Below are 26,097 nucleotides of genomic sequence, written 5' to 3'. Positions count from 1 at the left end.
GTTGAAGTGCAACCAGCCAGGCGCATCACATCGGGGACACCATGTCCTGCTTTGGGAACATGGCTGGCGGTGCTACACAGTGCAGCACCTGGCCAGGCTCGGGAGGCAGCTCCCTCTGCTAGACCTGTTTCTGAGGCCATTTGCAGGGGGCTCTTGCACCCACCTCTGAGTGCCTGCCGCTACCAGCCTGCCACAGCCAGCCAGCATTGTGTCACACAGGAAGCTGCAGCACTTCATCAGCGACAACAAACATTTCCTTGTCGGTGACCTGCTCTTCTGGTTTTGAGTTTCCATGCTACCATGGGCCTTGCAGAACAGGTTCCCAGTGGGCAAGGCCGATGTGCAGCCAGTTGTCAGGCTGGTGGCTGACACAACATCCCACGCCGTGGCTTGTGGAGAGGCACTGATGTGTGCTGCTGATGCTGCTCGCTGCCAGCACGTGCTAGTGGGCTGGCCAAGATCCGGCATCTGCGGCTTGCCTCCTCAGGACTGCCCTTCCAGAGAAAGGGCTCTTTTCCTCATCTGTTAGCAGCTGCCATATCAGAACTGAGTTGCACAGACAGGCATGACAGCAAATGCTGTCACAGACACTGAAGCTCAGTTTTCAAAGGCTACGGAAGACTATTTCTATGGGAGTGCTGAGGTCTTTTATGGTGGGATTCATCTCTCCTGACTTTCCATTGTCAAAAGCTGATCTTGCTGTCTAGCCTTCTTTCCCAGCCATATCTGGAGTTCATTTCATCTCATACTTACAGTAAGTATCTAAAATTATCTAAAATAGACCAGATAGATAGAAAACTCACACCTTTGGAAATTCTTCTTCTTCCTCCTCTGACTATAAAGAGAAACTGAGGGGCTCATCTGGAACTATCTGCATTGAATCCATGCAGTGCTGCCTCATAAGTGGATCCTACCATCTGTGTGAGACAATCACAAGTGTCATGCCGTCTAGGGATAAACTTCTTTGTATTCAACTTTAAAATACATTTATCGCAGCGCTAATGGGATTTTTCTGGGTGTCCCATTTTGAGAACTGTACCTCCTCTCCTGATAGACAATGGGCTTGCAGTTACCTTTCCAACAGACTTCTGTTCGTCCACCTGACTGCAGGCTGACAGCAATGATAAATAGGGCACCCATTGTCAATGTTCATGTATGTTTTTCCTCAAACTTTGCAATATCATTGTGGTTAAAAGCAGTACAAATGCAGGCTGTAATATACATGAATTTGAAATTATCAGATGAAGCAAATTCTGATTTATTCTAGTGATGTTCTGGTGAATGAATCAAAGCATTTTAAAGATTTTTTTAAAAAATAATAATTAAGATGTTAAGAACTAGGAAAAGATAACTCTTCTTCACCTGATTAAAAGTATGAGAATAGATCAGTTTATTTGAAGAATAGGTTTGATTGCATTTCCTGTATTCTGAGTTAAGAGAAACTTTCAATATGTACATTCTTCCCTTGTATTGAAACTAAATTAATTAAACAAGAAGTTATCATTTAAAGACTAATGCATGAACACTGCAATTAAAACCATTATATAAAATGATATTTTTCTGTGTTGTATATATTCTTACTAAATGGTAGAAATGAGCTGTGTTTTGATCTGCTCACTGAGTAACTGGTGACAGCATAGAGTCCTGCTGGCAAAATAGAAAAAATGAAGCTTTAAATGAAGACCCATAATAAATCAATAAATATATAATCATCACAGTAAAATGTGTAAAATTCTATCAAGCAAAATCCAATAGCAAGTGGAAATATGGCAGATAAAATGATTGTCTGCAGTTACCTACCAAGCTTCAGGGGAAAGTGAGAACTTGCATATTTATGGACTTAGCAAGTTGATTATTTCTTTCATGACTAAATAATACATTTCCATGTATTTCATTGAGTTAATTTAATCTTTAGCAAATCTCTTACTGTATTTTTAGACAGAAAAAGCTAATCAAGGCTTTTCATACAAACTTTGTCAAAGTTTGTTTTTCAGGAGTTTACCTTTTGCTGGAAAGAAAGGGGATGGTGGGAAAATGCTTTTTCCTTCCAGGGTTCCTGAAGTTTTTGGAGTGATAAAACTCTTTTTTCTATATTTAGAAATAACTAGAATGGACCTTTAATTAAATGTGAATCTGATTTTGTAATTCAAGTTTCTGCAAAAACAAGCACCATGCTGTTACATGCAACCAGATGACCAAAAACCATTTCTTGAGACTCTGCTGATAACGCCTGGAATGACTTCTGGGTCAGAATCTTTGCTTGTGCTGGAGAGTTCTGCTCTAGAGAAGACATGGATTAGGTGGGTTTGCACTCTGTATGCGCTCTGTTAGTCGTGAGAGGTGATTTACTGCTTGTGGTTGGTTAGGATGCGAGAGCTGGGCCAGCTGTGGGTAGTACACTCACTCTTTTTGTTTTGCCAGTGTAGTCAGCTGGTCATCCCAGATCTCCTATTGGCACCTGCAGGAACTGTTTGTGATTGTATTAAGTAATCCTGATTTTTATAACAGGCAGGGGATCTGACAGAGGCTGTGATTTCTTGAGGGCGTCTGCTTCTTTTTAGGTGTCCATGAGGGTAGCCCTCTTGCGCCTCTGCATTGGGGTTGTGACTCAGAGGGCCCATACTGTCAGATGTCAATACACAATTCATGCCCGTTGAGGAACTAGGTCATCCCTTAGTATCTTTGCTGACCCTTGTCCAAGGCACCAAGAAGTGCAAGTTACTGAGGCTGCAGATAGGATGCTTGGAAAAACAGCCTGCTCTCTCAGAGCTCTTGTACAGGAGCTGAGCCACTCCATGGCTGTTGGGTGGATTGTAGGGAGTCTGCTTTGGAGAAGTGCTTAAAGCAGCTTTAGTGTTTAGACTATTGGAAAAAAAAGTAGTGAAGAAAACAAGTTGTTCCTCCCAGGAGAGGCTGGCACAACTAGTGTGCTGGCAGGTAGGCTGCCAAAGTTATGACAGCACAAGAAACCTGATGTCTTTTACAAAACTTTTTTGTCAGTGATTGTGGGAATGTTTTGCAATCACTGTAAGAAGGAAATCCAAGGTTTAAAAAAAATCCGGTGGAGTGTTCCACTTCTTGAAGTAGGCAGCACTTTTGCTGTGACGTCGCACTGGCTTCAAGCCTGAAAGCCCTAGGGCACAGGAAAGAAACAACCCGACAGCGCAGTGACACAAAGTAAGTTCTCTCTCACTGTCTCTCGCCACCCTTCCTTCTTGTTTCTTTCCGTTTGTTTGTTTGTTTGTTTGTTAGGTACTAGTGCAGGACAGACTAGGTTTTTTGTACATCTCAGTGTCGCTAAACTTGAAAGAGATTATGTAAAGTGCAAAGGTACAACTTTGCAAGTTAGATACTTTTTTAAAGGATAAGCACTGTGGACAGTGGGATGTTTTATCCCTCCGTACAAAAACTATTTATTACCATTAATTCATCTTTTAAATTGTCTTAAATTAAATCTTGTACTTTTCTTACTTCATTTAATTTTAAATACCACTGGTGTCAATGATTCACTGGTTTTCCAAAGTTCAGATTTTTATAGAGTGGTTATGGAAAATGTTATTGTTTCATTAGACATAAGAGAAGTGTTTATACAGTTTAACATTTTCTGTAAGTTTAAAGTAGATTATTAGGATGGCAGCATAACATTAAATATTGTGAAAATAAAACCATGTCACTGATTTAAATACTGTCTATTTAACAGTCAGATGTTTCACAAAGTTAATCATCAGCAAAATACAAATCAATAAAGAATGTATTTGCTTTAGAGAACTTTGTCTTTCAGCTCCCATGCTGTAAAGATTGGGGTAAATCTGAATTCACCATACTTTAATTATCTATAACTTCTTTTTTCAAATTTTTTTTTATTTGTGAGCTGCTAAAGATAGTCTAAGGAAGGTAGGTCCTTTTAGAACTTTTGTATGTATGTGGATCATTGAAATATACATGTGTCATGCTCACTTTTGGTGGATCCTAGTGGAGTAGGATTTGGAACTAAAAACAACTGCAAAATTTAAGTTAGAGTGCTTATGAGGCTTTATATCTCTTTAATAGACATTAGTGCCTATTCACAATCATTAGGAATAACTTTTAGGGGGGCTATTGGGTTGCTAAGAGAATGTTGTCCTTTCTGGGCATGGGTGGACATTTCTCGGGGAGTCCAGGTTGCTCCTGGGCATCTTGCTGGGACAACTGAGCTCTCCAGAGGAACAGTGTGACCTTTGCAGGTTAGCCTGGGACCCTGCCACAGCCCTACCACCCCAGTGTCAAAAATCCCTCAGGACACTTAAATGGCCTCTGTCAGGAGTCAGATGGCCTCTGGCGCCTGAAGGGGAGGGAATTTTGAGAAGTTCCCAGAGGAGTTAAACAGAGTGGGATATCTAAGATCCCAGTGTCTTGGGGGGGAATTGTTACAGGCCAATTTTTTGGCCTATGTTCCTCTATATTCCTCTAATACATGTGCCAATGTATATTGGAGCTAACTAATTGATTTTGGTACTACTGCACCAGTTTTCCAACAGAGGAACTTGGCAATTGTTCTTTTTGACTTACCATCATTCCAGATCTCTCTGTATTAGCTAGTTTCCCCTGATCAGCTTAATCTACATCAACCAACGTAGCTAAGACGACTCCTTATATCAGAGCCAATTTTCAAACGAATACTTTGGCAGTCTCATTAACATAGCTACATTTATCATCTGTCTTGCAGGAACTTGTGAAGACTTGAGGACTTAAAGACAGTCATTATTCATTTCTTTTAATCAATGCCCTCTTTTTTCCCTAATACATCTTTACCTACTATATCTCTTACCCTATTTTTCTCTTCAGTCATCATTTGTGGTCTGATTCTACAAACATTTACCCAATAAATAATGTTACTTATAGGTATGTTGACGGAATAATACAGAGTAGTGTTCAGTATTTCTGCAAATTCATAGATTACGCAGTTAGAGAAAGTCCTCATAAATACAATATCAGGAGCCTACTGGATCATACCAAAGGTCCATTCAGCCTGGAACAGTGATCCAAAGAGGATATTTAAAAGAGAATATAAGAATTGGTTCAAGCATGGTGAACGTGTTTATCTAACACACTCTCCTAGCCTCCAGCTGCCTAGGGACTTTCCTTCTCTACAAGGATTTTTAAAAACCTTGCAAGTTGCCTCCAAATTTTTCATCTGTCCAAGAAGGTCCTCAACTCTTTTAGAATGCAGGTTTCACAAAGCAGGCACACCAATCCTTCACTCATTACAATGACACTTTGAGCACTGTTTAACATCCTTCCTGAGAAAAGGTGTCAATATGTAGATATCTCAAGCAATGTCTCACAATCTAGTATGTCTGAAAAACATTGGAACCTTTACGCTTCTGCAAATAATAGTTAATCATAGTGATATTTTCCAGACAGGAAAACCTACATATCAGGTTGGGAGGAGGAATACCATGGATAAGCCAATCACTGCTGGCCAACTTAAAGAAAAGTCACTCTTCCAGGACAGCGATGGCAACACAGCTCCTGCCAAGAGTGTGTGCCATAATTGTTCAAAGCTAAAGGTATGGAGAGGAGCCCTCACCATATATTTTCTCTGGAATAATGGAAATTACAATCTGAAGTTTTATCAAAATTCAGTTAGTTCTGTATGACACTGTTTGACACTACATGTGTTGGAATCAATGCTCTAGGTGGTGATTCCAAGCACACAGAAGTCAATAAACGTGTTCAGCAGTTAAAAAGTGAGGCCATATTTTGCTAACAAATCATTTAGAAGTGTGCTATAGTCATAGTCGTAGTTGCAGCTGTATCTTTTTATCCATGTGTTTTAGAACAGTAGAAGTAGGAGTAATAACACTTGCTGTAATAATAGTACCAGTAATGAACAACTTTATGCTGCATGCTTTCCCTAAGGAAGGAAACAGCTAAACCAGTATGTGGTAGAAAGGTAGAAGGTGCACATAGTCAATGTCAACTTTCTTTTTCTTTGCAGTAGAAGAGGCTTTGGAGGCCATCCTGAAAGACAAAATAAAATCTTCTGTTTTAATGAAAACAATAGGAAGAATCTCTTCACAGACAATTAGAAAGCAAAATCTCTTCACAGACAATTAGAAAGCAAAGCATTTGATTTTTATGTTTCTTGAGTAGGTTGCTCAAGCATCCAGTCGTGAAGAAAAAATTGTTTCTTTGCAAACTCAATTATTTTCTCTCTTCAGATATTTCTTGGAGCTCTAGCTTTTTCCTTTTTTGCCAAAGGATTTTCTGGAAGCTACATGAAGAGCATGTCTAGTCAAATTGAAAGGAGATTTGAAATCTCATCATCAATTGTTGGCATTATTGATGGCAGCTTTGAGATAGGTATGTGTACTTTCTTTGAAAGTGGATAAATACTGCTTCTTAATACATTTTGCCCCTAAAAAAAAAAAATCTTTTTCTAATCTTACTGGTTCTCTTTCCTGTTGATGCAGGTAACTTAATGGTAATGGTGTTGGTGAGCTACCTTGGATCAAGAGTTCATCGACCAAAAGTAATTGCTGTTGGATGTCTCATCATGTCCTTAGGAGCATTTTTGTCTGTGATGCCTCAGTTCCTAATGGGACGGTAAATATGGAGAGTTTTCACATTGTGCATTAATTGAACTTGACCATATGAAGTGTTTTTTAATCATACACCTGAGTTAAAAGCTTGACAATAGTAGTTTCTTCCAGATAACAGGAAGGTTTTAATAGGTGAATCTTTAGTACTGACTTTTTCATTTCCTCTCTGAAAGCTTAACTCTTTCCACAGGTAGTAAAAGAGAAACCTAATATTTCTATAGAACTTATACATAATTAGGGATAAAGTGGGTTGAATTTTTTGCCTGGGATGGATATATATACACACATGTATTTACTTTTTTTAGCTGTTGTCCTTTTTTTATACTTAAATGAACTGCAAGGAGATCTTGATGGAGGAGTTTTCATTCTCAATAGTGGCTATTCATGCTAAGCTCTTTAAAATTATCAAGATACATATCTATCTCCACCGAACTTGGGGAGAGTGAAATATCTAAGTAACCCTTCACATCTAAGCTTTAGTGCTTACATAGCTGCCGGAAGCAGTTCATACCTCTCCAATCCTTTGGCATCCTTACAGAGTAGTAATTGAAAATAACCCCCCTCTCTTCCTCAAAAATTAAAATTTATTTGTGCATCTTCTGTAGTTCTAAGACCAATACCTGTGATAAGGAGGGTATGGAAAGAATTATATCTGGGGACTGTGGTATGGAAAGAGGCCACAGTCACTGCTCTGCTTGTGACATAGTAGGAAACCTCCACCGCAGGGGACAGCACAAGCCAGAAGCAGAGCTATGGAAATCTCTGATTTAACCCAAATTCACAGCCAAATACTGAAGATTACCCATTCTCCACAACACTGAGCAAAACCCAGTGGCCATGGGGACCTCACCGTCATCCATCACAATATTAAAGGTTACCACTCGATTGCACAGTCAGAGGGAGTATCTGCTCTTCATTTATCCCTATATATCATAAAGGTACTCAAGCTGGCTTCAATTTACTTAGCAGACTTGCTGTAGTACCTGTCTGCCTAAATACAGACAAACTGGCACATGTGTTTTGCAGCCTGCATTGATCTCTTTATAGACACAGAGAGGTTACTACTAGATCCTTAGCTAGCTAATTTTAAACTAACACAGCAATCTCTGTTACATGTCTGTCACAGGTAAGAAACCGATGCCAGTATGACAATGCCTCAGCATTGTTGTATGTAGACAGATGTAGATGGACTCTGCCTCTGTCCTGCAGTCCAAATAATGATCTCTTAAGATCTGGAAGCAGCTTTTTTGCTCTTTAGCTTAAGAAAATATTTGGATTAGAATGGTCAGAACATTTTGAAAAAGGTATGAAGATGCCTATCTTTTTTTAAGTAAATGCACTGGAAAAGGGTTGTCCCTCCACTTTGCCTTCATGTAACAGGAATGAACACAAGGCTCATACACACTTCCTGAAAAGCAGAGTCTTTCATGTGTCAGTCGTATTTTACATAGCTGTTTTCCAGTTATAATTATGAAAGGATAACTGTTACTGTGGACAACTCTACGAGTGTATCAGCTTGCTCCCCACCATCGTCTGTGGGCCGTCCAGTCACAGATGCTACAGAAACACCCAGTGCAATGAAAAATTTTGGTAAGCAAAAGCTCTGATGCTGGGTTCCCTTCTTCTGCTTGTCCCCACACAGTATGCTGTCCCCATTTTATACACCTTCTTTTACCAGAAAGCAGTTAGAAACTGTGATATATACAAACCTACCTTATAACAATTTAAAAAAAAAATTAATGTTTTCTTTCTGTTGCAATAAAGTATTGTCAGAATTATGTTCACAGAAATGTAAATGTTTATGGCCTGCAGGATGTGAGAAAACAACAAATTCCTATCTGTGGCTCTTTGTATTGATGGGGAACCTTTTACGCGGAATTGGGGAAGCACCAGTTATGCCACTGGGGGTTTCATATATTGACGATTTTTCTAAAGAAGAAAATTCAGCATTTTACATAGGTAATATGCAAATGAGTTATTTTATGCTACACATTCTTTTATTTAACATTTCTGTAGCACATACAAAAAATCTATATCTGCTTTATTCTGGATAATTTTTAGGTGGACAGAGACAAAAAAGCAATATAAAAGAGATTGCATGTTTATTTTCAAAGGATATTTCCCAGATGCTCCTTTTGCTTTCCCCAAGTGGCTTCTGCTACAGGTGCCAGTTTTCTCTGTCATGAAGAGATGCATAATCAAATACTCATTTCTCCAAAGTGAGAAGTCATGTCTCTCTTATCTGGCATATCATCTTCAGTACTATAGCTTCAGACAATGAATTCTTCCTAATCACTGTTCCACAGATAAGAGAATTATCCTTAATCACAGTAATGTAAACATGTTACAGCAGCTTTTACCTGACTTTTTGAATTTTACATGCAGCACACTTCCTAATGAAAGCTTTTTAAACTCACTAGTTACCGAAGGGAAAACCAAACCCTTGCCAGGGTGTTGTAACAAATCCCTTCCAAATGGTATTTTGGTGGTGGCGTTGTTTTGATGGAAGATAGATAGCCTATTGCCCAAGACAGACAGACGTACACCCCAGCTAATTAATTTATTGCCAAACTGATTTAATAGCATGAGGTGTTTGTGTGGTTGAGGAAGCTCAAAACTGCTGCCTGAAGTAAACTCGGTGAAGTTGAACTGGTCATAGAGATAGTAAGACACAGTTTCACGAAGAACTCAGTGAGTAATGCTACAGGGTAAGGCCATTGCAAATGTCTTCATTTAGGGATGAGGAAATCTGCAGGTTGAAGAAAATGGAAGTATTGTGAAGGGAGCTGACAAAAACAAAAGTTCTACTTAGCAGTTATCCAAAATATTTGTAATCGCCTCTGAGCTTCTGATTAAAGGCATTTTAAAAAGTTCAGCTGAATTTTTTTCTTGTCAGAATCTGAGCTGGGAGAGATTGTGATGGGTTGGGAGCTACTGGGGAAGTGAGATTAAAAATATAAAGTTGGCATACAGAATAGTGTGGATTCAACCAAAATGAAAATTTGTTTGGGTCATGCAACTGAAACAAAGTATTTCATTTACAGAGTATTAAAATATTTAATTTTAACATTCTGAATAGTAATTTTCACTCTCTTATTCCATTAAAATATTTTTGATACTTTGATGGACTGACCCAATTTGCAAAAAAAGTGAATGTTGAAATACAGTCTTTTCCATAGAGCTGAAATTCCTTTTCTTGACCAACTTTATACTTTTCTATATCTGATTTTCTTTATCAATCAACTGAATCAATTTATGATCACCATTTTTGTAAAATACAAAAACAGTCCTATAATGGAAAAACTTCAGTGAAGCCTTGCTGTTCAATTATTTCAACTACTGATCTCATTATTTGACCCTGAGCAAGAAGTTTCATCTCCGTCTCTCATTTTTCTCCTGCCCTTAGATGTTTTGTTGAGTAAGGATGTAACTTCTTTTGAGGCTGAGACAAATTTTTATTGAGTGTCAATGGAATACAGCATTAAAATCCTTTTGACAGCAATAAAACTGGAGTTGCATAGGAAGGAGCAGAAAAGGAAAAATTAGCCTATTTTTTAAGCTATTTTACAGAATTTAATAGAGGATGGTAGCTTTGCTGTAGTGGCTAATTTGATTGAATGAAATTTCATCACTGAGTTGAGCACTAGCATATAGTCTTGTAACTATTGAAACCATGGCTTCAACGGAAACATATCTGAGGCCAATGTATGTTGTAAACTTTAATACCTCTTACATGCTAAATTACTCATTAATACAAGGGTTGGCTGAGCTATGTCAATATGCAGCAGCTGATTAACTGATAAGTCTGCATGATTTACTGTTTGCAGTTTAGTCTGTTTAATTACAAACAATAAATATTACAAAGGAAAATAGAAGAAAATATCACAGTGAACTTATTTGGTTTTGTTTTATTACAATACAGGCATATTATCATAGTGAAGTTATTCTTGAATTTAAAGAGTATGCAAGTGTGAAATTTAAAAACTATATATGCAAAATTATTGCACATAAATGCTTCTTAGTTTATCTGATAGCTTATGCTATCTCAAAGAAATATACTGCATACAATATACAAGGCCATTGAGATGGGTGTGCTGGTTTTTATCTGTTTATTTTACAAATTTGCCACCAAGTACTTGAAATTTGGAGATGAGCTTGCACAGTTCTGTGGATTAAGTTCTGCTTTAGACTCAGTGATAAACATAAAGAGCTAATTTCTGGCTTCTAGGGTCAAAATCCTGACTCTGCAGAAGTCAGTCACTTTGGAAGCATCAGAATTTGATCTAAAAGGCCAGATCGTCCAATGAAGTAAAATGAGAAAACTAAATGAAAGCAAGATGCAGTTGGAGCAATGAAGCAAAACTGAAAAATCATATGGTTAAAATATGCTCTAAGAATTTATTATAGAAGTCCTTGATCATAAGCTAAGCGATTACTGTATTCAGAAGAGAGTGTGCAAAACTAACAGGAGAAAATTCTCTGCAATAGAACAACACAGTAGGATTTACAGACCATAGGGCTGAACATGGGCAAGAACTGACAGGCACTTGATCGAGAGTTCCTTTTTTTCTAGCAAAGCCTTCTGCAACTTCAAACAGCTCCCAAGTGGCAGTTGCATGCTAGGATTTAGAAATCTGAATTGCTGAACTTTTTTTGAAACTTTTACCTCCTACAACTAAACTTCAACAGATCAACACAAGTGACAAGGGAGAGTGTGGACCCTCACAAAGGAAAGTGAGGTTTTTGAATTCAATATTGCATTATTTTGAGGATACTTTTATTTTATGTTGATTGCCAGCAGTGATCACTAAAATCAAATTGTGCTGTATTTACATATTCAGTTAATAAAATGCAGTCTTAGCTTCCTAGATTTCTGCTAGCCTTCACAGCTTATTAATTTGCTTTTAGGGACATCTGACCTTCTTCTGATCCCATGCTATCTCCTTTGTAAGTAGAAACAGAGCAGGAAATGGAAGCCTCGGTGACGCCAGTAGCAAATCTGAATGCTGATTTTAGAGGCCATTACTTGATCACTAGATTTCTTGATTTTTTTTTTTAATTTTTTTTTTTTTTTTACAGCCACAGAAGTACTTATTAACACAACAGTTAGCTGATTTGCTCATTCTGGTGCTGAATGAATCAACAAAGATTCTGTCTAATGGACTCTGATCACACAGGGGCACATCTCCTTGTTTACTGAAAATATTCCATGTCCACACACTTCTATTGTGCCTGTCATTCTAACATGACTCCAAACTGCAAAGGTGTGCCTTCTTATATGCACATCATCAGATCAACTACTGCTACTTAAAATTAAATTAGGGACCTGAGCACACAGTACAGGGAAAAGTCCTAACTTCTACAATCACAGAAGATCATGCAAGCTGTAAATAGAGTTGCAGGTAGATTTATGATACCTCCAACAGGCCTAGAGTTGTATGTTCATTAGTTAACCGCTGCAAGCTCAAGGATGCAACTACAAAAATCTGGGGAGAGAAGTAGGGAGGAGAAGGGATAAAAATCATTGCAATCTTACTCTTTTTCTTCCTATTCCCTCCAAGACACCAGTTTTGTTAATGAAATGCATGTGGGGGGTCCATGCGAGACTGCGCTTGCTTTGGCAAAGCCCTGTGTGGGCGAAGGAGCCTACTTCCCCATCATGCCTAGCGGCATTGCCAGCTTACAGCTAATTTTCTTGCTGCTCAGAAGCTTCCCACTAGACATCCCCCAACAGCCTGCGCCCCTCCTCTGTCTCCTCCTTACTCTCTCCTTTCCTTGCCCTCAGAGAGCAGGCGTGCTTGTCCCCGTAGCGTTTTGCTCGTTCTCCCCTGCTGCTTTCCTTCTCTTACAGGTTTGGTGAGATCTTCAGGCATGTTTGGGCCGACCCTGGGCTTCCTGCTTGGATCTTTCTGTGCCAGCCTCTGGGTTGATATTGGCATTGTGGATATTGGTAAGAGACCATGGGGTAGTGCATTAACTGAGATGTCAGCAGGAACCTACATGCTAAGAAACACCTTCCCAGCTTACTACTCTAAAAAGGGAGTCTCTCTAGAGAGTTTTTCCTACTGAAAAGCTGGTGTTATTTACCTTTTAATATTTGCAGCCCTGTAGTGTGACTGCAAATCACCCTTGATGCAAGACCCCTACCCCCACTGCAGAAATGTTTTGTACCTCCTTTTGTGCTTGTACATGCACATTTGTTACACCCTTGTTGTACAGCAGAGAACAAATGAGCGAATAAAAGGCCATCCCCATGTTGAGGGAACAGTGAACGGCCTTTGCTCATGGACACTTTCAACACTTGTCAAAAATTATGTTCTCTTAAAAAGCATGGAGCAGAGATTAATATCAAAACTCACACTTTCAGGTCTCTAATACAGGGAAAAATTGAGAAACTTCAAGGAAAAACTAGTCAGTGTGGGGATTGAACAGTGAGGAGACAGTGGGAAATTGAGAAAAAGAAGTTGGGTTTTGCTGGTGAAGGGTCCTCTTGCTGTTACTCATTCCCACAGAAAGTGTTGGAAGATTGTGACAAGGAAATGCCACCATGGGTCTAAATGGAGACATTTGTTTTTGACTGCATGGGACTAATTTGATACAAGCTAAATTTCAATTCTTCATGTGAAACATAAATCACCTCTGTTCTGGTCTTTAAATAATGCCTATAAAGATACTTACAGTATCCTTAGTTAAATTAATTACTCTGCATGATATTTAATCTATTTGCCTGTCTTTTTGTATTTTATAGATGCTATCAGCATAAATCCTAAGGATACCCGTTGGGTTGGTGCCTGGTGGCTTGGATTGCTCATCTGTGGAGCAGTCAACTTCATTGCTTCATTGCCTTTCTGGTTTCTGCCTTACTCCTTACCAAAAGAAGGAGATAATGAAAAACTGAAGATTAGTCATTTGTCTGTTCAAGGAGATCACTGTAAAATAGACTCACAGGTTCAGCCACAGTTAAAGTTCTCAGAGGCCATAAAAGGTGAAAGACTATTGCCCAAATGTTTGCATGTTAATTCTCTCTCATGGGTTCACTCTGAACTGAGCATGGATTTGCACAACTCTCAGCAAAATGCACATTACTGCAGTGCAAATGATGGACAAAAATGCTCTAATTTGTCGTATTATAATTACATGCTAAGGGTGTGTTTAAGTCCTCTCTTTAGTCAGACAGCTGGAAAAAGCTCATGCTGTTGCTTTGAGCACTAGAGATTCTCACTTCAACATGGTAGTTGTCATATGTTGTGTTATCACGTGGTTATGAAGGAAGAGGGGGAAAACATCCCATCTCTCATTAATGCCAATCCACAGCTGGCAGGTTACTGTTTCACTGTGGACAACATATGGCAGGGAAACATGGGACCAAGTACTACAAGAGCTGTTGCAGGGGTTTCACTGAATTCATGGCTCACTAATGCTAAATTAACCTCGTATAGGCAATATCAGACCCAACGACCCATTGCTGGACTCAGTTCCCCAAGGGTTTTATTTGTGTATGTGTGCATGTGCTATCCATAGTGACTAGGGCACTTCCCAGAAAAGTGTTTCGAACTCTCATCTTTCAGGTAAGTGTGTTAACAGCCAGACTGCAGGCTAAATGCAGGCTTTTGTCTTCACTTTAATTTTATGGACTTAGATACTCTAATCAAGGGTCTCAGGAAAGGTTCCAGCCTTTTGCTGGGTCAGGTGCTCCCTTTGTCTGAATATCACCCTCATGCAGGGCTCTTGTGTAGTTTGTGAAGGCTCCTGCTTTAGGCACCAAAATTTTCACTTGGTACATTATAGAGTCTTAATGGCCCCCCAGGGGCCCTCTCCTGTCCAGGCGTTGAGGATCAGTGTTGCAAGCCTTAATGCTTTTGATGAATAGTCCTGTGTCGTGCACAAGAAAATAATAAAAGGATTTCTGATTCCAAATCCAGCATCCACCGTGCCATTCAGCCTTCCTGCTTCTGTAAGTCATGTGTTGGCAACGAGGAAAACTCTCACTTTGGCAAGCGTATGTTTTGATAGGCAAAGAATTGTAGCTTGCAATAGAGCCAGTAGTTAAATCAAAGTTAGTTTTATTATCTAAAGGATGTCAAAAAAAATCTTCTCTATGTTTAGCAGGGTGTACAGCATCTACCTCTCTATTGCAGATTTCCTCCCAGCTCTGAAGAAGCTGTTTGGAAATCCAGTTTTCCTGGTGTACATCTTCCTCACTATTCTGCAGTACAATTCTCTTGTTGGGCTGATAACCTACGAAACAAAGTTTATGGAGCAGCAATTTAATGTATCAGTGGCAAGAGCCATCTTTCTAATTGGTAGGCACCCATCCTTCTTTTAAATTCCAGTGTCAAAAAAAGAAAGATTTTCTATGTTATTTTGCCTTCCTTTTTAGGAGAAGCTTCTGTGAACTTTTTTGGTTTAAAAAAAAAAAAAGTAGTGGTTTATTAATTTTCTTACTGTATTTTGAAAATGGATGTTAATTTTAGTGTTAATTTTCCATGTGTTCCTAATTTAGTGAGCCAGAGGATTATTAGAACTGGGTGGATTTTGGCTGAAGTTATTTTTCAGAGTGAGATTTGAGTTACGAATATGTCTGGATTTGTGAACAAAAATCACACACAAACCTCAACTAAGTAATAACTAAAAGAAAAAACCATTTAATTTAGAAAATGTCTAATGAAATGTGTGATTTTCCTTTTCAGAATAACATCGCAGTATGAATGTTCTTCAAGTTTGATTACAAATACAAATTTTATAAGCAATAAGAAAACAAAATGTAAAATTTTGAGTAATTTTATTCAGCTCAAAGCTCTTTTTCTATTTGCCAGTTCCCTCAAAAATAAGTTCTTTGTAGTGTTCTACAAAAAAAGAATGCTGAAATTATATTAATCTTACAGTGATTAATATGGTCTCATAACCTGGCAAGAAAACCAGGGTGTTTGAAGACATTGCAGAACTGATATTCCATGACTTTAATCTGAAGGCAGGTACAATGGGCTGTGGGCCCATTGCTGTGGGCCAGGTACAAATGTGGGAAGAACTTTCTTTTTCCTATCTTTTTTTGGATGCAGGGAAAGTTTTACAAAAACAACATGGCCAAAAAAACCCCACACAAACAAAACACCACGCAGAAAAAGGCAAACTCTTCACAATAAAACCTTGTAAAAGCTCTCTATTTAGCATGTAAGTATTAGGGCTGGAGTTTGTGAAATACTGAACAGATTAAATCTAAATGCAAATCTTTCCATGATTCACTCTCAGAGTAAAATGGAGTCCAATGCAAAACCAGCCGCTGCTTCCTTTCATATTCCATTTTGGAGATTTTTTTTTTTTTTTTTTGTAACTTTCAGAAAGTTTAATGTTTTACTTTACATGAAGAAGCACCCATGAGCTGAGAGATTTATCTCATATACTCCAGTTTCTAACAGGCACCTGTTTAGGTTTTCTTACATCAGTACACATACAAACAACAGGTCAGGTTGGACGGGGCTTTGAGCAGCCTGGTCTAGTGGGGGGTGTCCTTGCCTGTGGCAGAGTTTTGGAACTAGATGATCTTGAAGGTCCATTCCAACCCAAACCGTTCCATGATTCTATGATTCCATGATAATAAAAAGGTAGGGAATATTCAGGAACTAAGATTTTTAAAGTCATGAGTTCAAAGAAAATGAGGAAGTAAGCAAAATTACATAAAGGTAATAAAAATTCTTAGAACCTCAAAGGATCAGTCTGAAAAAAAGGTCAGTATCTGATATTTTGGAAAATACTAGAATCAGATATTTATTCCAGAAAGGGTCAATGCAAGTGACAGCAGTTAACATTTTTGTTACCTTCTATTTGCAGGTGTGATACTTTTACCCATCACAATCCTGGGGATGTTCCTAGGAGGCTTTCTCATCAAGAAATTCAAACTTCACATAACTGAAATGGCAAAGTTTGCATGCATCACCTTTATCGTAGCATATTTGTTAAATCTCTTGTACTTCATGTGCAGTTGTGAGGTGCTCCAGGTGGCTGGTTTGACAGCGCCCTACTCTGGGTTTGTATCCCCTGGGGTTTGTGTTGTGTCATTTGTTGTGGTTGCTTCCTGCTCTGCGCAGATCGTGGTGCACGCACCTGTATTCCTCTACTTGCAGTCTGATCTGGATTTGTTATCTCATCTACTACAAACTTCCATTCTAGGAAACATTTTGATTTTAATTTGGATGAGTTCTGAAACATTGCTTCTCTATTTACAGTAGCATATCGCTATACCTTTTGCATAAAAAAAATCTATATGTGTCTGTTTAAAGACAACAATTTTTTGTTGAAACTGGTGTATATTAGGTCATCTGCTAGTGTCACTGTTTCAGCTACAGTGGAGCTACTGTGATTATATAATTTTACTGCTCCCTTGGTGCTGATATACACACAAGAAAACTCTAGATTTTGAGACAGACTTGTCAGGCTGATTTGATACCTGGTGTAGGGGATGGGCAGAATATCTCAATTTTGGTTTTCAAATTTTGTTAAACTGGACATTTCTTTTTCTAAATTGCTTATTGCTGAATATTGAGAATATACCTCTGTATTCTGGCACATCACTAATTAATACAAAAATTACCACAAGCAATTGAAATTTTTATATTCTATTTCAACGTTTTAATTTAAAGTGGTTCTGCTACCATGTAGGGAGTGGAAAGTAAAAAGAGTGTTGGAAGTGGCTTCCTTATAGTCCCCCAGTGGCTTTGCCTCTAGAAGGGACAATCTTCTAGATCGGTAGTTATCAACCTGCATGGAGAGTTACCAGCCTGCCTTGGTTTCTGGAGCTGCCGACCTGCTCGGGTCCATTTTCTCAGCTGTGAGGTAGAAAGTGGTCATGTCAGGAGTGTGTGCTGCCCAAACCAGGACCATAGTCATACTTTCTTAAGAACATTTTGCTGAGCCCAGCAGAATGCCACAATTGCCTACAGTTTAAATTTAGCTCAGTCTGGTCCAACAAATTTCAAGGGATCTTAAAGGATTAAACTGAATCCAGCAGGGCTTGCTAGATTCTCAGTTCAGACAGAAAATCAGTCCTCTGTTTTTTGAAACTGAGCCTATGTTCAGGGAAATATCTAAGTTGTCTTGGCAAACCTGACACCCAGTTCAGTTTCCAGGTTAGTTACATAAATGATGTCAGAGGTTTGTGCAGTGGAGGTAACTGGTTAGAGCGCAACATCTGATACTGTAGAGTGAATGAAAAATAAGCAGAAATATCAAGACAGCAAATACTGAAAGAGCAGTTACAGTTCCAGCAGGAGAACTGAGACTGGAGAATTTAGCATGTGCTAGGATTGTTCTGGTTAAGGAAGTCAGATACTGTTTTACCTGTTTAACAATTTGTAGTTTGAAGACGAGCAACAGCCTAAAGAGGGCTAAACCCACCAGTTATTTTCCCTTCTGAAAGACATAGGAGAAATGTAGCCCCCTTGAGATGTGCTTTGGATTGAGCAGAAGGGAGGAAGAAAAGGCAAATTTTGAACACTTTATATTGCAAGTGACTTCAAAACACGGGTGATTTGTAGATGGTGGATTCCTACCAGTTTCTGAAAATCGAGCCCTGCTACCATGCCCTCAGAGTTGCTGGCCTCTTTTTAAATTCTCAGTGCAGGTGTCCTCTGCTTAGTTTAGCTCACTGGGGCCTGAGTTTGATGTTTCTTACAGAAATGTTGGTAAAGGTGGAAGCTATGAAGGTCCATGATAATATACAATGAGAAATGAGATTTGATAAGCAATGGGGCTCAAGCCTGTCTCAGGTGCAGGGCTGCTGCTGAATACTGTCAGAGCTGAGGTGGAAGCAGCATGTCCCACTCAGACTCGTGCAACTTTCATTGCCACTAACCGGCTCTGATCCAGTGAAAAAAATATCGAGTACATCTTATTACTGTAGTTGTATGTAGTTTTATATCACTACTTTTAGCACCCAGATATGGTATGATATCTACTGCTAAGGAAAACCATGGCCACACCGCAGGTAATAAGCGATTTTAGGTATGATTTTCTTTTTCTTGGGTTGAGCTTTCAAATGAAAAAAATAATACCAAATATTCCCTCCCGGCCAAGAATACCCAGCTTGTGAGTTCCTTGCCTTTTCAGCAACAATCCATAAAAATGTTAATGCTTGATGAAAAATATCAAGAGAGCTTTGGTTTAGCTGAAATTAGCTTAGTCTCCATATGATAACCTCACAGTCTATTGGATGGCAGCAGATACCGGTCCATGTTGATTGCTTCACTTTCTCCATGTTTTTCATGCCTGCTTCCTGATACTTTGTTTGACTACATAATTCAACTAAATAATTATTTTATTTCTTTCTGTTTTCCTCCAGATTAAAACATCTTTCTTCCCCTAAAAACAACTTCATGGCCAGTTGCAATGCTGACTGTGGCTGCAAGCTGGATCAGTGGGACCCTGTATGTGGGGATAACGGGATCACTTACATGACAGCCTGCTTCGCGGGGTGTAAATCATCAACCGGGACAGGAAAGAATATGGTAAATATCTAGGTGGATAGATGATTATAGATATAGCTAGATTTCTCCATCTATTATTTTTTTGGCTTTGTGATTAAGAAATCCTGTAGAAACAAATGTCTATTCTGTACGGTTTAACCTTGTAGTAGAAAATGAGTGAGTGGAAGGTTGCAGGGAGGGTTTTAAAACAGTTGGGGTGAGGTAAGCACACTATTCAGGAAAGACATGAAAACCTCAGACTCTTGACTTACATTTCTTGAATGCTTTTATTTAGATTTTTTTGTAATTTATTTTCTTCTCAGCAAGACCCACCTGGAGTACTGCATCCAGCTCTGGGGTCCCCAGTACAAGAAGGACATTGAGCTGTTGGAGCAAGTCCAGAGGAGGGCCACAAAGCTGATCAGAGGGCTGGAGCACCTCTCCTATGAGGACAGGCTGAAAGAGTTGGGGTTGTTCAGCCTGGAGAAGAGAAGGCTCCGGGGAGACCTTATAGCAGCCTTCCAGTACCTGAAGGGGCCTACAGGAAAGCTGGGGAGGGACTGTTTATCAGGGAGTGTAGTGACAGGACAAGGGGTAATGGTTTTAAACTAAAAGAAGGTAGATTCAGACTAGATATAAGGAAGAAATTCTTTACTGTGAAAGTGGTGAGGCCCTGGAACAGGTTGCCCAGAGAGGTTGTGGCTGCCCCCTTCCTGGAAGTGTTCAAGGCCAGGTTGGATGGGGCTTTGGGCAACCTGGTCTAGTGGAGGGTGTCCCTGCCCATGGCAGGGGGGGTTGAAACTAGATGATCTTTGAAGTCCCTTCCAACCCACGTCATTCTATCTCTGTAAGATGACCACAAATTTGGCTTTAAGTTTCTCAGTGGGTCTCTTACTGCATAGGTACAGCACAGCTAAGAGGGGTTTGCTTTTGGAGACCTTTATTAGTCTGGTTGTTATACTAGCAAAATTCCATAGTGTTGACTATATGTGCAGCAGATGTGTATAAAATTGTGACTGCTGGTTTCACAAACTGTTACAGATCATACTGGAATTGCCTGCTCTCTTGAGCTGCCATAGCTCAGGAAAGCAAGTCATAACTCTAAATTGTGAAGCCAAGAGGTCCCATAAATATACATCTGGCCATTTTGTTCAGCGTATCAGTAGCAAAGCCATTTCCAGGACTTCAGACAATCCTATCTGGGCAAGATGATTAAAACCAGTAGGTTTGCAGAAGTGTATGCAAATGGTCATGTCTTCTGGCAGAAGCAGAACTGTCTTCATGTAATAATACTGAAAAAGACAAGCAACATTTTCAGGCTTATGTCCATATATCCTAGCAATATTCTCTTGCTTTGCTTCAGGTGAATGGGCTTTCAAACCCATGTTTCTTGTTCACTTCAAAGGCTATGAATTTCTCAATCCAGCACCAAATGCTGTTTTAGATGCATAATGATAGATAAGCATGACTGCATTGTTGGGTCCACATCTATATTTTTATTGTTACTCATCTATTTCATAGGATTCCTGAATAGAATGGCTGGATAACAGTTCAGAATTTTGTAGCTTTGACCCATTTTAAGCATACACAGAGCACCTTCTGTCCTAGCAATAGCATGGCTGAAATTAGAGTCACAGTTCCTTTGTGTCTCTGGAGCAGCTCAGAGTGGCTAGAGCATACCAATGAACTTGGCCATCAGTCTGCAAAGATGATTAGGGAGGTTCTTTCAGTGTAAACAACAGCCTGCCTGTTATGGGGACTGAAAAATCTAGCTACTAAAATAGTTTCGTGCCACTGAATTCTGATTAAATAAATTCCTCTTCTTATCTTCTCCTTTCAGGTGTTTCACAATTGCAGCTGTGTGGAAGGACAAGTGCATGGACTTGGCAATTCCTCTGCAGTTCTAGGACAATGCCAAAGAGAAAGCTGTACCAAAGCATTTCCCTATTTTTTAGCATTACAGACTGCATGTGCATTTATTTTAGCCTTAGGAGGCACTCCTACATACATGATTATGTTTAGGTGAAATACTTTACCTTACCTTGACCATAAAGCTTGGGGAAAGAGAAACAGAATATGGTATCTACTATTTCATTCCTATTATGAGGAATGTCATACTGATGAAATCGGGCCCCTGAGTCTTTGCCTGTACTCTGAAATCCAGCTCTGTTCAGAGGCACAGCAAAATGCCTGTCCACCAATTTTATTCCAATTGAGTAGATACTTTGGTGATGAAATGGGTGGGCCTTATGCTGATCCTGAACATTAGTTTTCACTTCCAATGACAGGGATGTTTTTAACAGAGCAATGCACTTGAAATAAGATGCAGTCGATGCTAAGCCATATCCAAGTTGATGCTGTTCACATTACTGAGGAGAAAAACATTCACCTTTGCTAAGCCATGTTGCCTCAGAACGTTTTCTGTGTTGTGAGAAGTCTGATATTGCCATTTTTTGTCAAGCTGGTATAAACAGAACTATGTCAGCAGCAATAATTTTTTAATTTTTATTCCTTCAGTTGTAAAGCAGCACTGCTATTTTTTACTCGGAAGAAAAGACAATGTTCTGTGCCTTTCGCATGGAAGTTTCTTTCCCCTCATGCTGATGGGTGAATTGCAATCCTTGGTAGTTAGTGTGCACGATTAGATAACTCTCTTTGCTAAGCTGCTGATTCTTCTGCAATGTTCCTAAGTGTAGCCATTCTTACCGCACGCCTGGATTATGGACAAGGCTAACTTTGCTGGGCAAAGTTTTCAGAATACTAATGTGTATAATGAGAAAACTTTCATGTTAAAGCTGAAAAGACAATACACTGTTGTATAAACTCCAGTCCAGGAAACAGGCTGGCCATAGCAAGTCTCCCTCCTGCCCCTGTGCCTGCTCAGTACTCCCCTCTGCTTTTTGTGAATGCTTGCAGTTCATCTGATGGACACAGGCTGTTTCTCCACTGGTAGGAATGAGGTCCTTTTGTAGCCAGGTAACTCACATTTGCTGTCTCTCTCTAAAGTGCTAGAGGCAGAGGTGGGTTTGACCTGCATGTAGCTAGCAAGGACTGCACACCCTTGTTCCCTCTGTTCACCACTGCACAGGACAGCCCCTTCTAAAGCAAGGCAGCTCCCTGGAGCTTAACTTGTGGACATGAAGTGCCTGCTTTTAGTTGGTTCACTGTAATTTTCCCATGCATCCTCTCACAAAAGTCTTTACAATCTGTTTTCCTTGGGTTCAAGATCAGTTTCTGTAGGTTCTCCTGTTTATTTCAATGAGACTTCATCCATTGACTTCCAGTAAATGGAAGGAGGCTCTATATCTGAACTTTACCTTTGATGTATGTTTTCAGTTAGGGCTTGAATGAGGTATGCTAGGTAAGCCACAACACTCTTGCAATGGGACACGTGATGATGTTCACAGGATGGCTATAGCTACATTATTCTATTGTTCCCCAAAACAATGTACTGTTTTTGTTTCCTTTTCAGATCTGTTTCACCAGACCTGAAATCCTTTGCTGTTGGGATTGAAACTTTAGGTGGTAGAGTACTAGGTAAAATTTCATTTCTTTGTGAGATTCAAGTAGGTAGTCAAAGAGACAGACCAAAGCTAGCCAGTGCAATGTCCTTGCTCCAGATAACAACAAAAGAAATTTTCTGAAATTTTTCTTTGTAAGCAGACTATGCATTTAAAAATTTTTGTAGGAGCTTGCGACATGCTTCCTGATATGTAATTACATATTATGATTTTCTCTTTGGATTTTTTTCTATGCAGCAAAGGAATCAGGCAAAGGAAGGAAACTTAGGGTGGTTTTTTTATTTGTGGTCACAATTACCTGAGCTTGATCAGTTTGGATATCCTTATCGCCTGTGCTCCTTTTTGCTCACCATTTTTCACTTAAAGCTACCATGTACTCTGCCAATTATTTTCTTTCTTGTGTTTATCTGCAATAAATAATTATTCCAGTCTTCAGATATGTAGTGTGCCCTACCTCTAACAAACCTTGCCTTATCTTGACTTTCTTGCTGATTTTTGAGATCTTCCCCACACAGACAAGCCCAAGTAGTCGTTTGGATCTCTCTCCTAATCTCCATATTTTAGCTGAATGCTGCAAAGAATCAATCTTGTGCTTTTATGAAATAGTTTTCTTCACAAAACCACACATTATCCCTGAAACAGCTTACTGATTATATTAAAGCGCTATGGCTGTCTAAAAGGAATTCTTTCAGTACTACATAAGTAATACACTTATTACCTGGTTGGTTTTGAGCAAGTGCTTAATTTCAGCCCTTTGCACTCAGCTAACCATTTTTAATGGTAAACTGTTGCGTAATACCTGAACAGATACATTAGTATACATAAATATTAATATGGCATGGCACATAATTCCACACTAGGGACTGCAAAAGAAATCTTGGTTATATTATTTCTTTAAACAGCAGAAGTTATAATTCTAATAAAAATGCCATTAAAGTAGAATTACTAACAGTTCCCTCACTGAATATAATAATGCTATAATCTTCCATCCTTTCAACTCCCTTTAGGCACTTGCTTAAATATTTTCACAAATCTTGGAATCTCAAAGCTGGAGCTGGATGTTTAGTCCCATTTTATGCAGCCACAATTCAGAAACCCTGAGATTCATTTCATCATTTCTTTATCATTATATTAAATGCTGAAATCTTCATGTCTGAGATCATGTAATAAGAATTTTCTTTGCAGGAGGACTTCCAGCCCCTATTTATTTTGGTGCCTTGATAGATGAGACCTGCTTGAAATGGGGGACAAAAAACTGTGGAGGATCTGGATCTTGCCGGGTATATGACACAAAAGCATTCAGGTAAACTGAAATCTTTGGTAAAGGGTTGGGAACTTGCCTTACGAGGCAGCTTTGGGCACCAAGGATCAAGGTATACTTTGCCTATGACGATTGTCAATAAACTGATTAGGATCCTAAAACCACCAAAAGTTTTCATTTTGACTAGGCCTTAATAGATAAAATAAGCCAAATAATTTTGATTCAATCTGACATGTGACATTGCAGTGCAGTCTTACATCACCAGTATAAGTTCCTTTATTGAGCCTTAGTGCACTGAAAAACTGCGATGCTTTGGCTTTGTGGGAGACTGAACAACCACGGAGTTAAGTGTGGTACTGAAGACACTCTTCCTCATCCCTCATTCCTCTGCTTCCTAAAGTATAAGAGAGCTCACAAAATCCGCTTGGAGAGGGGACCCAAATGACTGCTGTGTGTGGAGAGCTGTGGCCAGGAGCGCTGAGTGCTGCCAGCAAGGGGCTGGGGGAAGGCTGGGACAACAGTCCAAGCACCAGCTGGTGCAGCTCCTCCTGTCCCAGCCCTAAAATATGGTCTGCTGAATGAGGAGGCTTTTCTGCTAGGAGTAGATTAGAACCTGCCTGGGGCTAAAAAACATGAGATTGTTTGCTTTCTGTTTGTTATTTCTCAAAATGTGGAGCAATATCTATCTGGCTGAGAATAGACGGTTTTGCCAAAGTGTATTTGATACCTGATTTGGTTCTGCTTAGAAGTGGCAAGCTTTATTAATGTAAACATATTTTGTCACCTTTTTTTTTCTAGAAATGTCTATCTTGGCCTCATTGCAGGACTACGGGCAGGATGCTGTCTCTTATACATAGTGCTCTCTGTTTTAATAATGAAACGCTTCAAACCAGATGGCAAAGAGATGACAAATATTAAAAATACAGAAATATCAACCAGCAAAGAACCAGCTACTGCCAACAAAAAAGAAATTCTTCCTGGTGCAAGAACCTCAGAGGAAAATGAAGAAACTTATATGTAAAAAAAAAAAACAACAAAAAACCAAGGCCTTTTCCTAACTCTGCCTATGCTTTGGTTTTTCTAAGCACAGCAGGGATCTAATTACTGACTTCAACACCTAGTTTACATTTTGGGGGTTCAGAAAAAAACATCTGAAACATTGACTTCTAATTTGCTTTATCTTATCCTCTTTCTCTCCTTATCTCAAAGAATAGGGGGAAAAGGTTTTCAAAATTTGGGGGAACTCTCCCATCCTTTTGCTCTCAGTCCATTTCTAGACCAACAGTAAGACTAGCCAAATTTTTTCAAGTGTCATATATTTTACTATGATTTAAATATTAAAAATTAAAAAGGAGAAATCCACAATAAGCTTCTTTTCCATTGCTCGCCAACTTTATTTCAAGTCCTCTTCCTCTGTATTTAGTCCTACAGCTCTAAATGGCTAATTGAGTTACACTTGTCCAGTTGTTCTGATGGCCTCTGCTGTGTGGTTCATGATCAGAGCTCTTTGTCCCATGACAAGACTGGGTCCCATGGCCCAATGCTCAGGGCTGTCAGTGAGCATTTTCTGAACACAGCAACTCTAGGGTTTGGCTTGAACATAATAAACAATCAAAATGGATTTTAAACAAAAGGAAATGGTGTATTAACTTTGCAGCACATCTCAGTATAGAGTTTGGGTAAAATTACTCTGAACTGATGCAATAAAGTGATAGGTGTTTAAGTTTCTTTGATTTTTTTTTTTGTTATGTGTGTATGGGCATTTTTATCCTACTGACCACTGCATTTGTGCCATGTGTATAGATTTCCTTCCTTGTTTAAGGAACCTCCAGTAAGCCTTGAAATACGGTACTGAAAACTTGCAAATTTACAGTTTTCTACAGACAGTCTAGTCCAGAGAGAAACTTAAATAAAAGATGCTTCCAACAGTCATTACTGGGAAAAAAAGTCTCTAAAAATTCTCGAAGTGTGGTATTTCATTGGAAGCCTTCATGACGTACCTTCGCAATGGGAGCAAACATGCCTCGTAAGATCACTGTAGGTTTGTCTGCATCATCACAGCCATTTTGCTTTCTTTTCTGAAGGGTGTCTCTGCTCCCTGTGGTCCTGGACACAAGCCATCTGCCCCATGTATGTGTAAGAACAGGAATGGGAAAAGGGTTGATGCGGTACTCTGTGAAAGCAAGTTCTTCATATCCTGGCCTTGGGGATGGAGTTGTTTATGTTTTATTGCTTAAAGACAGTGACCAGCACCTTTAGATGTCTTTTACAAC

The 26,097-nt window shown here is 39.2% G+C and overlaps 1 protein-coding gene across 2 annotated transcripts; it reads left to right on the top strand.

Annotated features, from left to right (window-relative positions):
* Positions 1 to 3,018: 3,018 nt before the first annotated feature.
* Positions 3,019 to 25,552, top strand: LOC104632164 (solute carrier organic anion transporter family member 1C1). 2 transcript variants are annotated; one of them, XM_010297947.2, is made up of 15 exons: positions 3,023 to 3,177; positions 5,404 to 5,549; positions 6,204 to 6,345; positions 6,456 to 6,588; positions 8,047 to 8,174; positions 8,397 to 8,543; positions 12,436 to 12,534; positions 13,333 to 13,569; positions 14,723 to 14,887; positions 16,413 to 16,608; positions 18,919 to 19,084; positions 20,883 to 21,064; positions 22,515 to 22,579; positions 23,749 to 23,866; positions 24,623 to 25,552. In XM_010297947.2, the coding sequence occupies exons 2-15, from the start codon at positions 5,439 to 5,441 to the stop codon at positions 24,843 to 24,845; spliced, it is 2,112 nt and encodes a 703-aa protein (XP_010296249.1). In that variant the 5' UTR covers positions 3,023 to 3,177; positions 5,404 to 5,438; the 3' UTR covers positions 24,846 to 25,552. The 2 variants fall into 2 exon arrangements, with proteins under 2 accessions (XP_075614311.1, XP_010296249.1); XM_075758196.1 differs by lacking the exon at positions 13,333 to 13,569 and having other exon boundaries at positions 3,019 to 3,177.
* Positions 25,553 to 26,097: the final 545 nt, after the last annotated feature.

The sequence above is a fragment of the Balearica regulorum genome, chromosome 1, assembly GCF_011004875.1.
Source record: "Balearica regulorum gibbericeps isolate bBalReg1 chromosome 1, bBalReg1.pri, whole genome shotgun sequence".
In the NCBI taxonomy this organism is placed as follows: Eukaryota; Metazoa; Chordata; class Aves; order Gruiformes; family Gruidae; genus Balearica; species Balearica regulorum.
Note: the sequence above shows the minus strand (reverse complement) of the source record. Positions and strands in the feature narration are given on the sequence as shown.

Excerpts from the sequence above, each read along its gene's own strand:
- LOC104632164 (XM_010297947.2), top strand. The coding sequence starts at position 5,439 with ATGGATAAGCCAATCACTGCTGGCCAACTTAAAGAAAAGTCACTCTTC. Across the intron at positions 6,346-6,455 it reads TGATGGCAGCTTTGAGATAG|GTAACTTAATGGTAATGGTG; the intron begins GTATGTGTACTT and ends CTGTTGATGCAG. Across the intron at positions 23,867-24,622 it reads TATGACACAAAAGCATTCAG|AAATGTCTATCTTGGCCTCA; the intron begins GTAAACTGAAAT and ends TTTTTTTTCTAG.